Source organism: Myiozetetes cayanensis, unplaced genomic scaffold, assembly GCF_022539395.1.
Source record: "Myiozetetes cayanensis isolate MyiCay16 unplaced genomic scaffold, myiCay2020 scf15, whole genome shotgun sequence".
Classification (NCBI taxonomy): Eukaryota; Metazoa; Chordata; class Aves; order Passeriformes; family Tyrannidae; genus Myiozetetes; species Myiozetetes cayanensis.
The window spans coordinates 18,328,991-18,341,992 of NW_026087159.1; the positions used below are offsets into that span (position 1 = coordinate 18,328,991).

The following is a 13,002-nucleotide window of genomic DNA, read 5'->3' on the forward strand; positions in this document are numbered from 1 at the left end:
CGTGAAATCAAATGAAAAAGCAATGCAATAAAAACTGCTTTGTCTCGAAGAAAATTCAGGAATTCACATTTTCGTTTCAAGGAAGGGAACTACTCAAAATTATGTGAATGAAAAATATATCTTTCCTACTTAAGAGCTCAGTTTTTATACTTTTGTTGTGAGGACACTGAAAATAACCTCATACTCTGAAAAAAATTAATTTTAAAGTGATTGCTCTAAATTCTGCTGCTCATGGAGTAAACGGCAGCAATTTTTCCTGGAACTCCCCTAGGTAAGAAATGGAGGAGATAATCAAACTCACACCATAGTTAAGAGCAGAGGGATGCAAAGTTTATAGAATTAACTGTTCCTAAAAGGTGCTTAAAAATACACTGAATAATGACATTTCCCTCCCAGAGTTAGGTTTGCTTTTTTTTTTTTTGATCTAATTGCTAATAAACAACCTCAAGGAGAACTGTAAAATAAGACCACGAGGAGACAGAGCTTGAGACTTGTACAGAACAACAGAAGGAATTGTTTCTGTGTTCTGGGATGGTTTGGCACAGATGGCTGCACAAAAAGCCACCAGCACATCCTGGTGCACCCACGGACTGACCCCTGCCAGGTCCCAACTCAGAGGTGCTTGGGTTCCTCTCTGCTGGGTGTGCTCACACCCACGGGTGTGTCCAGGCTAACAGCACCTCAGCCAGGCACTCGAAACATCTGCATTCCAGGGAATTATTTATGCTGCCTCATCACCTTGGCTAATTTCCCGAATTCAGCAGTGAAAAAAGACACGACCTACCTTTAGGTAAGCTTTTCATATCTACATCGTTCTCTGAGTTCTCATTTGAAACATCTTCATTTACAGTTTCATCTACAATTTGTTCCTCATCCGACCCAACATATTTTGTTACAACTGTAGGTTTCCTGCATAGACAGAAAAACAAACACATGCTCTGACAAACAGTACACACAGCACTTCAGGTAAGCCTGGAGCTTTGCAAACATGGTGTTAATGGGCAAAACTACATTCTTTCTAAATTCATTTAAGACTTTATGAGGCTGGGAAGCTTCAAATTATTATTATATATAAACTGTAGGTTAATTTTCTTGTTAGGAACAGGAATTCTCCCCTCTATGTGAAATAAAAATATATACTAATAAAGTATTTTGTTTCAGGGGCTTTCAAGGTTTGATGTGTTTTTAAGGAAGTCTATGAGAAAACCCCTAAATGAAACACAAGTGAATGCCTGCTCAGAAATTTTATCCCTCATTCCAGGTTTAACAGGCAGCACAAAGAGAGCACACAGATATTACCAAATTACAAAAAGCAGCTTGGCTGAAGAGATGTTTGCAAGGAAATAAAGGAAATGAGGAGAGAAATGAAAAGGCTGACTGTTGAATAAAAGGAACAGCTGCCAGAATTCCACACAAACGTGATTTCGAACTGAATCCACGAAAATTAATTAATTTACTATGTCGGGACAGGGGAAAGAAAATACTGAATATGGAGCATAATTTTCACCAGTCTGAAGGCAACACATGAAGTACTGCAGGATACTGGTTGTGTATCAGGCACAGTATGTCACATGTATAAGTGAAAACACCTTTAGTGGTAAGACAGGATGCAAAAAAAACCAGGACTAAAAGCAATATAAATGAAAGAGTTCAGCAGGACACTGTCTTCAGAAGATGAGGGAGAAATCAAAGCCAAATATAAAACCACACTTGCAAATGTGGCATCAAGACCAACAAGGAGGAGACTGAAGAATATTAATGCCAGCAGACAGGACAGAATAAACCAACTTGGATACAAAGGAGAGTGAAAAGAGACCCAGACTTGTAAAGAGCAGTTCTAAGGCAGCTGATGAAAGTGGGCATGGAAAATCATGAATGACAGGACTTGAACGAGCATCAACAGCACAGTTTGATGTTACAGCCTCCCAGCAGTAAGGTACATAAAGCCCTTTTTTCCATACAACCCAAGTTACATTTTTCAGAAGAATCCTACATGTAGAAATAGCAAGAGCGAAGGAACTCTTGTACAAACTCCTTTGTCCTGAAGATATGGGATAATCTTGTGTTTGTTTATAAAAATCAGGCTTTGTGATCTTTACCTTTGACCCTGAGAAACGGTTTGAATTTTAAGTGTATTATTTGTTTTACCAGCACTCTGCTACTTTATGGATTTATGTATACCAAAAATACTTGGCATAGTGCATCGACTTCTCTATAGTTTCACATACCAAAAAGTAATTTATTTGTTTTTATCTTCCAAACCAACCTTTTGGAACGGGATAATCCTAAGGATTTGGTTCTTTCTGAAGAACTACTGCCCTAAAAACAAGAAAAAAAAAAAGTAAAGGTCAACACATTTGTATCCAAGGGACCTGTCAAAAAAAACCCACGATTTCTTGCTTTAACTAGAACACATCTCAGAAGTCACCAGTGCTCTTATTAAAAATAAATAAATAAATAAATATTGAAAAAAGCAGCAGGAAAAGCATTAACAAGTGACACACAACTGACACACAATTTCAACAGTCACGCCAGTTCAGTTCAACCAAATCTCTGGAGTTTCAGATCAGAAGGAAGGGGCTTCCTGTGGATGCCCCCGTGGATGCTCTTCAGGCTGCACGAAGGAACCACGGCCTTTTCCAACACCCCCCCCAGAGGGTTCTGCAGGGCTGGCACTGGGCACCCTGGCCAGCTCCACCCAGGAGCTGCCAACAGAACATTGGGAATTGTTACCTGGCTCACGTGCCAGAAAGCACCGGCTGCCTTTACGGGAAAATTGATTTGTCTGAGGTTTTTGCACTCGTATCACAAGCAGGGCTGGGCAGCTGAAAACATCTGAGTTTACAGCAGGAAAGGCAAACTAAGGCAGGACTTGTTCTGGCACTTGTGTTCTCTACATGTTAAGGTGTTGTCAAGCAGAATGTTTCCAGCAGGAGAACAGTTAGTAGTAACATGGACCACAGGAAAAATCTCTTTGATGTGCATAACACATCATACAGAATAAAATCTGCTCATGTTTAATAGAGATCCTGTATGTCCATACCTCTTTCTCTTTTAAAAAAGGAAGTATATTTGCATATTTGCCTCAAAGGACAACTAAATACCTACTCTTATCTGAGTAGCACAATGTAAGAGTAAATAGAGATCAATTTTTTTAAACCAAAAACAGTAAGAGCCTGGTAACCTATAATCCAAAGAACAGAATAAGGATTAAAGAATATTAACCAAATTTCTTTATAAAGAAAACCTCACTCTGCAGTATTCTCAATATGAATCAATTAACAGCACTCATTTCTTAACAAAAATGCAAGTAAGCATTTGCAGGTAAGCAAAGCCCAACTCTGTTAGAGACATCATTCTCAGGAATTATTGTGCACCAGAAAGACAGTGAAGTTGCCCAAGTAAATTCATGTATTTCACTAATTTAGAAATAAAAGCAGAGAACAGAAGCAACTGCTTGCACGTGCCTAAATCTAAGTGAGTTTAAGTCAAACTATAAAATTTAATTTTATATTTATTTTTATATATTTTACAGCAATGCTTCCATTCAGCAGACATGATGACGTTTACTGGGTGGTTCTGACAGGATTATTGAAGTATTTATTGCAAAAGCAACACACTGAGCTCAGCCATTCTGCACTAGACATGCAACTGGAATTCAGAAGTGCTTTTTATTCCTACCTCATCTCTATTGTTCTCCATTGAAGCTGGACTTCCTTTAGGTTCTCTACTTTTACCTACGGAGAGAAATTAAAGGAATCCACTGAACTGCAAGAAACACTCCAGGTTCTTCACATTGCACATCCCACTGTTTATGTTTCACCAGCCTGAACAAAGGTGACTGTGTGGCTTTCAGAGACAAACTGCTGCACGATGAAACACACTCCACTGTAAGGCATACATTTTACAGAAATAATCTGGGAATCCCCCTCAGTCCAGTCCCACACAGGCTGAGGAACAGCCTTCCTGCTGGTGCAGAAATCCTGAAGCAATGCAAGTGCAGCTGCGTGCAGAGACAACACATTAGTGCATTTTTGGTGATCGCTAAGCAGTCACTTCAAGTTTCTTCTCTTACACATCTTGACATTAGAAATAAAGTATTAAATGTGGGATCACGAAACTGCAGATAAAAAACCCCTTTGATACAGGAGATGACTGTGAATTCCCATCTCTCTGGCTCAGGAACTGTGGAATATAAAGCCTAAAGACCTGCAACATATTAGCACCTGTTCCCATCCACCAGTAATGGAAGGGAATGTTTCAAGTTCAGTGATTCAACAATACTCGGAAGAAGATGCTCCAAAGGCTTAGGAACAGCAGGATTTTAACAGATGCACTGTTAAATGTAATTATATTTACAATATAATTACAATCCTGGATGATCCTGTAAATATCAGGATTATTTGTGATTTTAGCACAAGACTACTAACACTGCAAATTATTTATCCTTAAACTTCAGTTTTGGGAAAACCAAACAATTTTCTTCTACACTTTAAAATAGTTAAATGACTTTGATTTGAGAATTCAGTGCTGAATATTTGACCTGGGTTGAATTGTTTCAGTAAATTGCAGCAAGAATTATCCAGTCATTTCTGCATATGAAGGAGGGAATAAAAAAAACGGAAGCAAATGTTTTTGGCCCTTTTAAATATCGGAAATTTCTTCTCTAGAATATTACAGGTATTTCTGTGTTCTGAGGAAAAAAAGCTGGGATTTAGAAGGAGGGTGACATTTCCTCTGGAGATTACATGCTGCCCACCTATTCTACTCTTGAGCAACTTGGCCAAGTGATAAATCTATGGAAAATGCCAGTTTGTACATCTTGGCAGAGCTTCCTTTGCCCTGGCAGCTCCAATCCCTGCACACTCTGCAGTTGGAGCTGGTGCACACAGGCTGTTCCAAAAGCAGCTGGATGTGCTCCCTGGCCATTCCCACAGAACCACCGTCCCCTCAGAGCTCCCAGTGCTGACCCACTGCTCCTGCTCCTGCTCTCCAGCCCTGCAGGCTCTGCAGGGCAGGGGCTGCACTCACAGCAGGGACACCTCCAGTTCCAGCACAGAGGGGAGAAGGAAACATCAGAAAGGCTGGAAAATCAAGTATTGCTTCCTATTTTAATTGACCTCTGTGTGGGGCAGGGACGTGTTCCAACTCTCCTAAGCCACACTTAACCTTCACCATCATCTCCCTCCTCACAACACTCGACCCAATAACTCACATATCTCCCAAAAGCTGCAACAACCCAAGATCCACTACTGCATAAACCTGATTTGGCCCCAGCCACATCCATAACTTGAGCTCGTAACGAGCATCCTGTGCAGTACAACAAAAGCAAGCACAGTTGCTAAAGACTCTCATTATCCACACATTGGGAGAGGAAGGAAATCTGCACAGTTAATTCTGACATTTCCTAACATTTAAGTGTTTAGTCTTGACTTTTCTACTTCAATCCACTATTTTAGGTCTCAAAACCAACACTGAAACACGCCTGCTATGAATTTGCAAGTGTACCCATTTCAAAGACAATCTGTATTTTGCAGCAAGGAACCAAATTCTACCTTTTTAACTACACAGGATAAAGGAAAAGATTTCTTTTTCCCAGTGTGCTCCCTCAGCAAAATTTTCGCTTTGAGATGCATCTACAACACAGTTTATTTTACTATTCTGCTGAGGTATCACAGGAGTAATTTCTTTTTCCTATGTTAGCAGTTCAGTTTGATGCTGGTGAGCATTAAAGTTGAGACTCCCTCAAAACAAATCATTAAAAGATAAAAGGAGCATGGCAGAAAACCCATGGAAGATATTACTTAGGACAAGAGGAGTTTGAAAATAAACTCCATGACACAGCCAGCACTCTCACTCTCCTGGACTCCACCACTTCAGCACAACTTTTAGCTCATTAAACAGCAGAGACTGAAAGGGTTTGCACCTGTCTCCAGTCCAAGTTCAACTAAGAAACAGTTTAATCAGTTAAATTTGGAAACAGATTTTATTCAGGACTGATATGAAATGATTTCACTTTTAATCACTGTAATCAAAACAGTGTTTGAAATTTGTTACCTATTTCCAACTTGTATGTAAAAATTCTAATAACCCGTTCTGACCTAGTGTAGGACTCGAGGTTTTCAGAAATCTTATTTCCTTTTCAAATGTTTCCAGATTATATGTAGAAATCTTTTTCAAATAACTATAAAAGCATAATGTCCAGAACCTCTTCCACAACTACAAGGACTGCAAAAGCTTTACTTCAGCAGAAGAACCAAGAAACTGCATTTATAAATTCAGGAACACTGAACAAGGAATTCCTAGCACAGTAAATACATGTGTGTTTGCCACCTCCTGTTCCATAGAAGGTAAATTACCAGAAGGTCAGATTTTCTTCCCATTTAGAAAGATTCAGAACTGAAATAAATATTTCATCAAAGGTCTATTGTGTATTTATTAAGATATCATCACTTGACCCACATTAGGACTTTGTGTAATTGCCCCAGCCAAGTGTGACAAACTGAAATAACAACAGCAAGTTAGTTGACTTTAGAATCATATACACATTGAAAGTAAAAAAAAAACAACCAGAAGGTGTGGTTTTACCTATGCTTTTGTTTTTAGATAATGCTGGAGGAGAGTTTGCGTCCTCAGATTCTTCCGACGAGTGAGCCAAGAAGTCATGGAGTTTCTGCACCAACGTGTTCAACTTGCTTTCACTGTTAAAACACAAGTAACACCTCAAATTACTCACATGTCTCACTCTAATTTACCACGCTGGAAGGAAATTGTGTTTAAACTCAATTAATACAGACCTACGAGAGATTTAAACATTTGTTTCTGTACAAGTATATCAAAGTAAATAAAATATAAATAAATCACATATGTTTTTTTTAAAACCTGAGCCAAGTGGTAGGTGCACCCTTATTGACAAATAAGCACTAAGGACTTTGTTAATAATAACAAGGCTATTTGAAGTCATTTTTACTGTTTACAGTTACTGGAAGAATTCAAGAAAACCTGAGTGGTAATGCTGTTATGCCATGAAGACAGCGAGAAATTAATTTAGGATTCTACTTTGTCAGAGACCAGACAGGTAAAAAACAATAAAATCATGATTTTATTACCACAAATGTAACCTTTGGGGATATAAAACATTGGAACTGACAGCAGTTTCACATACAAAATCAGGTATGCTGAATGTGGCAGATGAACGTGCTCATGCCAAACTTTCCTTAAAAATCAACCATCTACACAAACCTGCTGGGTCACGTGTTCATTCTGCCAAAGAACAACCCTGCAGGACCAGAGCTATTCCTCGACCTGTTTGTGTGAGCACTGGTAACTCGTTGGTAGAGTTGGGAACCTTCCCTTGGCATTCCCAGAGCCCAGGAGTTGTCAGTCTGGGGTGTTCCTGCCCGTGCCAGTGAAACACCCTCATCCCAAGCCCTCCTTCCAGAGCTGCCCCACGTCATAACCCACACGTTATTTCCCTTTGGTGCAGATCTCCTCCTCCCAAAGCTTCTGCAATTCCCTGGGACAAGACTTTTCCAGCTGCAGGTGCAGTGGTCAAGGCCAAAGGCTTCGGGACCCCTGGAGAGAAGTTCCCACTCAGCTGTTTGCCCACTATCAGCGCTCTGGAATCTGTCAGCCCGTGTGTCTGACTCATCCTGCCTTATCAGCAGCTCCACACGGCTTTTCCAACTGCTGCCCTGCCCTGCCCCCTGCAGAAGGGAGCCCATTAATTCCAAAATAGCCTTCTAATAGCAAGAAGAAATAACATTTTCTGTCCCTGTTTTACAGGTCATAGGAACTTGGATTTCTCAGGGGTTCAATCCACTCACCTTTATCATCTCCACTGTTTCTCTAAACATCAATTTATTAACTTCTGCCTTTCAATTTAACTGTTATTGCTACAACAATCCCCTTTTATAAGAAGGAGGTGCAGGTGAACGACGAGTGAAAGGGCAGCATCACCTCAATGCAAATGACTATTTCAACCAATGAAAAGAGCCACACGTGAAACAGCATAAAACATCCATTTAAAAAAGTAACACTGAGTTTCTTTGCATCTTCTGAAGTACTCAAAATAAAACAAAATAGCACCTTGGAATACAAAGATCTTCTGCATGAGCGAAGGGCACTTTTCTTTCAGGACTAGATCGGTGCCATCAATCACTCAAGTGACTCTGAAAGAGTGTAACAAAGCTGTTCAACTCTCCAGTGTATCTTAAAATTTTCCTCTCAATCTGTCCAGAAGTCTTTCCCTCTCATTACTGGGCTCACGCTGCTACACAACTGCCAGTCCCCAAATTCGGGCTTCCCTTTTTCTCACGGATGGAGGGCATACTTGGAAAACATTATGGGAGATGATAATGACACACTGCAGTTTTAACAGCTTGCATGCTCTCCTTTAGAAAGGAGATTTAATGACAATTTACTCACATTAGGTTTAAAAAAAAAAGCAGGGTTGTTCAGAATTATTTGATAGTAAAAGCATATAAAGAGATTTTATATCCACTCCAGATGGTCGGAAGAAATAAAGCACATTCAGAAAGGCCACAAGAAAGTACATTTTTGGTAGTAAAAACCAAAAAAAAAAAAAAAGGACCACATGGAATTCTGTTCATTTAACTTATAAATAACTTGTTTTGGTAACAGCATTTCAGAAAGAAAATGGGAACTACAGATGAGTTTAGTATTATTGTTCTCAATACAAAACGAACTCAGTATAGTAGGCACGTGTCTTTGTGACTAACACTTGGAACATTATCTACTATCATTTATTAACTCTTACCATAACTAGACTAAAATTATTGTTTTCAGAGCAAAATGTTCTTGCTGACAAACAAGCAAAAAAGAAAAAATACAAAGTAATACTAAAAAGTTTCCTTAACTTGCTTTTCCTCTCGATTAATCATCATTTTGTACCATAAGCCTGTATTAAGGAATACCAGGTCAAACCTAAGAAAAGGTGTTACACTTATCATACTTCACCAGAGAGAAATGTTAATTTAGGGCAATGCTGTACTCAGTTTTGTACAAAAGTGATTTATATGTCATGTATTTATACTTGAGAATAATAATCTAGCTTTTTTAAAGCTTCTACTGCAAAATCTTTATTCTTTGCAATACAGACCCCTTCACTACTAAATTGATCACAACCTGTAAATGTGTATTTAAAAAAAAAAAAACAATAGAGAAACCTAAAAATGCCAAAGCATCTGAGAAGCACCACTGAGGCAAGCAGGCTCCTCGACATGGAACAGCTCTCACTCCTGTTTTCAGACCTGTGTGCTCCAAGCAAATGGCTTCACCATCAGTCCAGAGCTATTTCAACACTAATTAAACCAGGACTGAAAGGGAAGGTGCCCTGCTATTATTGGCTTGGCCATGAACCTGATTTGTGACCTTGGGAAACTCATCTTGTGAGAACAGCATTTCTTCCCCACGTTCAGAGTGAGCGCTGTAACATCAAACAATAAACTCCCGGCCTTTAACAGGGTGACAGAAAGGTCCAGAGCAGGCAAATCACCTCGAAGGTGAGCCCACAAATATTTAGAATAAACGAGAGAACTAGACGAGTGGTTTCCTAATCTAGACACAACACAATTCAGTCAGTCTGGCTGTGACCACTGTCCCCTTGTATGTTCTTACCTATGCTAGGTTTGTGTGGCAGAACCCAGGGGTGACAAACCCTGGGTTTTGGTGACAGAACCTTCTGTGAGAAGGTGCCAGAAGCGTCCAGTAGAGCCAATGCCAGATGGCTCCACCAGCAATGCTGGCAGTGCCTCTGGGATAAGATATTTAGGAAGAGGGAAGAAAACGTGCTGCACAACAGCAGCTGGGAGAGAGGAGTGAGAGTATGTGAGAGCAGCAGCCCTGCAGACACCCAGGCCAGGGGAGAAGGAGGGATGAAGGAGCTCCAGGCGCTGGAGCAGAGATGCCCTTGCAGCCCCTGGGGGTCCATGGAGCAGCAGAGACCCCCCTGCAGCCCGGGGAGGACCCCACACCTGAGCAGGGGAGGCCCCAAGGAGGTTGGGACCCTGCAGGAAGCTCGTGCTGGAGCAGGTGGTTCCTCAACTCCCATCATGGGGCTCCGTGAACCTCTCCCGTGTGGGTTCTTCCCATGGGCTGCAGTTCTGGAAAGAACTGCAGCCCATGGGAAGAACCCACACGGGAGAGATTCACCGGAGGACTGTCTCGCCCCACGCTGGAGCAGGGCAGGAGGTGAGGAGGAAGGAGTGATGAGCAGATCACACCCACCACCCCCATCCCCCTGCACTCAGGGAGAAAAGCAGAAATCAGGAGTGAAGTTGAACCTGGGAGGGGTGGGGGCTTTGAACACTGGGGGTTTATTTCTCATTACCCCGCCCTGATTTGATTGGTAATAAATTCAGCTGATTTCCCCCATGTAGGGAAATTTGCAAGTGTACCCATTTCAAAGACAAACATCTTAGTGTCAAACATCTGGAAGAACAGTTGGAAAACCACTTTTTCTGTAAACAAACAAATCTGTCATTCTTCCACAGGATCCTACCAACTTTTAGTCTAAACAAGTGCCCCTCATCTGAACTTCAAGTGGCTCCTGGGAGTCAGTGAGAGAGCAGTGCTTTCCAGCTTTTATCCCAGTGCTGACAAGGCCTTTCTTAAGGACCTGCCTTCCTTACGTCCAATATTTGTCTAAAACTTTAGGCTGTTTAAACTTTTAAAATAGTTCAAGGGCACAAGTTGTGTAAATTCATGTTTACAGTTCCTCCAAGTTAAATCCCAGCCATTTTTCACTTTTGAAGTTGAACTGAAATACTGCAGAATAACTATTAAGCAGGCACAATTAAACAATCCTTAGGAAAAATAATTAAAGAAAAATAAAAGCAGATGTGCTTTTCAACTGCTGGACTGCCACCCTCTGCTTCAGTTTGTATCCCTGTGTGAACAGCAGAAGTCTAATAACCCACAGCAAAAGTCTGACTATTTTAATTAAGATGCTGGGAAGGCATAATATCTGTGCCTTCATATAATCAGTATTGTGACACCTGAAAATCTTCATGAATGTTTTCCTGATGAGAAGGAAAGGGATTAGACTGACCCCCCTTCAAAGATTTCAGTTATGAGGGCAGAGCCTACAGAGTTGTGTCATACAGAACATGTCAACATTGTGGCTGAACACACATGAATGAAATAGCTTAAAGCTACTGGAAAGAGTGACAGAGGATAAAATCTACAACAGAAATTGTTTATTTTCTCATCCCAATAAAAAAAAAGGAATGAACACACCTGCAATATCCTAAGAAGCCTACTTGTCTCAGAATAAATACAAAAGCAGAAAATGAAATCAGCCTACCATTGCATCAGCTGAAAAAGTGAAATATGGTTTTATGAAGGTGGGGAAACAGGGCACTTGATCCCAGTGGTTGCTTTTTAATTCAATAATGGTTTTCCTAGGGCAAAGCAACACAATGCTGTAAAGCCCAGATCTGATTCAAATTTTGGACCAACTTATTCCAAAACAAGTGAGGTTTTACAATCAGGATCCACACAATCTGTGTTGGCATCAACCAGCTCTATTGCCAAAGGACACAAACCCTCATGCCTCGCTCACACCTGCTGCCCCCCACACCCTCAGTTCTCTCCCTTCTCCTCCTCTCCATACAAGTGTTTGCTTTGATTTATGCACAGAAGCTGATCCACACGGGAAGCAGCCATTTCTCCTCCTGAATCTGGGAATTTCCCCAGTGCAGCTCACTGCTCACTGCTGTCAATGTTCCTGCAAGCAGAGGCAGTGTCAGCCTGAGCTGGGCAGGAAGGGACTGGACCTTCAGCAGCAGCAAAGTCAGAGATGGTCAAGAAGAGACACTGAGAATCACAGAATCCTTCAGGCTGGAGCTCTGGGGATCTCAGCCCAACGCCCCAGCACAAGCAGACAGATGCAGGAGGTCATCCAGGAAAATGTCCAGGCCTCCACAACCTCTCTGGGTGAGCTGCTCCAGTGTTTGACCACTGTCACATTCAAACAGTTCTCTGGTGTTTAGAGGGAATTGTACCACACTGAACTTACTAAATCAGGTACATCAGCAAACACTCGAATGTCAAACCCCTGACTGGAAAGAGATGAAGGCATCCAGCACTTCATCAGAGACTCCGTGCTAAAGACTTTGTTAACACACACTCACTCTTTTGCTTTGTTTAGAACTGACCCCAAATCCACAGGGGCTTAATCAAGGGATACCTGGTACAACTGAAGACACTCAGTGATGTGGATGAAGTAACTTTGGAGCTTAAATACAGCACAACAGGTTCAGACAAGTAAACAGAATGATCTTCCTCCAGACACACAAGGGGAATGAGAAAGCAGCGGTTCAAAGCCACTAAGAGACCCTTTATCCTGCTCAAGGAAGATTACACAATTCCTTTCTGTTGACATGGTAGGAGCTGTTGTGCTTCACTAAGAAGCGAGAATAAACTTTCACTTTTAACCTGCTTCTTTAATGGGATCTTCAACCCAAACAAACAGCATCATCACAAACACAAAACCAACACCAACAATCTCACTGTTAGGTTGGCTCTGATGCCAACCAGAAGTGTAACTTCAACAGAGAAATAATCTGCAAGCTGGAAAAGACTGAAGTCACCACTTGAAAATCTGTATTTTCACCCTTATAAAATCACGACAAACTGCGCACCTGACCATATTAACCCACGAAAGGAAGCTCAAACCAGCACATATAACACACAAACCAGACAGCTGCATTTAAAATGCTTCAACACTCTGTGGAAAGGGAATGTCCAACAGCATCAGGCCCCTCAATCCTAAAACTGCCTTTTGCTTCATTTGCCTTCTGCTTCTGGAGTTGATCACAGGTTCTCAACGAGACATCCTTCAGCACAAACTCTCCCTGAGAATTAAAGTCTGTCCTTTTAGCTCTCCCAGATATTCCCAACCCCGCTTGCCACAGGCTTGAAGGGCTGCAGCCCACCTGAAGCTTAGTTTTTTATTTCACAAGATAAAAGCCATCTGAG

The 13,002-nt window shown here is 41.2% G+C and overlaps 1 protein-coding gene across 1 annotated transcript in view; it reads right to left on the minus strand.

The window, feature by feature from the left end:
• The window catches only part of ATRX (ATRX chromatin remodeler), a 67,661-nt gene that overhangs the window by 50,824 nt on the left and 3,835 nt on the right, over positions 1-13,002 (minus strand). The window contains 4 exon segments of the mRNA XM_050310543.1: positions 785-909; positions 2,267-2,319; positions 3,682-3,737; positions 6,589-6,701. Of these exon segments, the coding sequence (XP_050166500.1) occupies positions 785-909; positions 2,267-2,319; positions 3,682-3,737; positions 6,589-6,701 (347 nt within the window).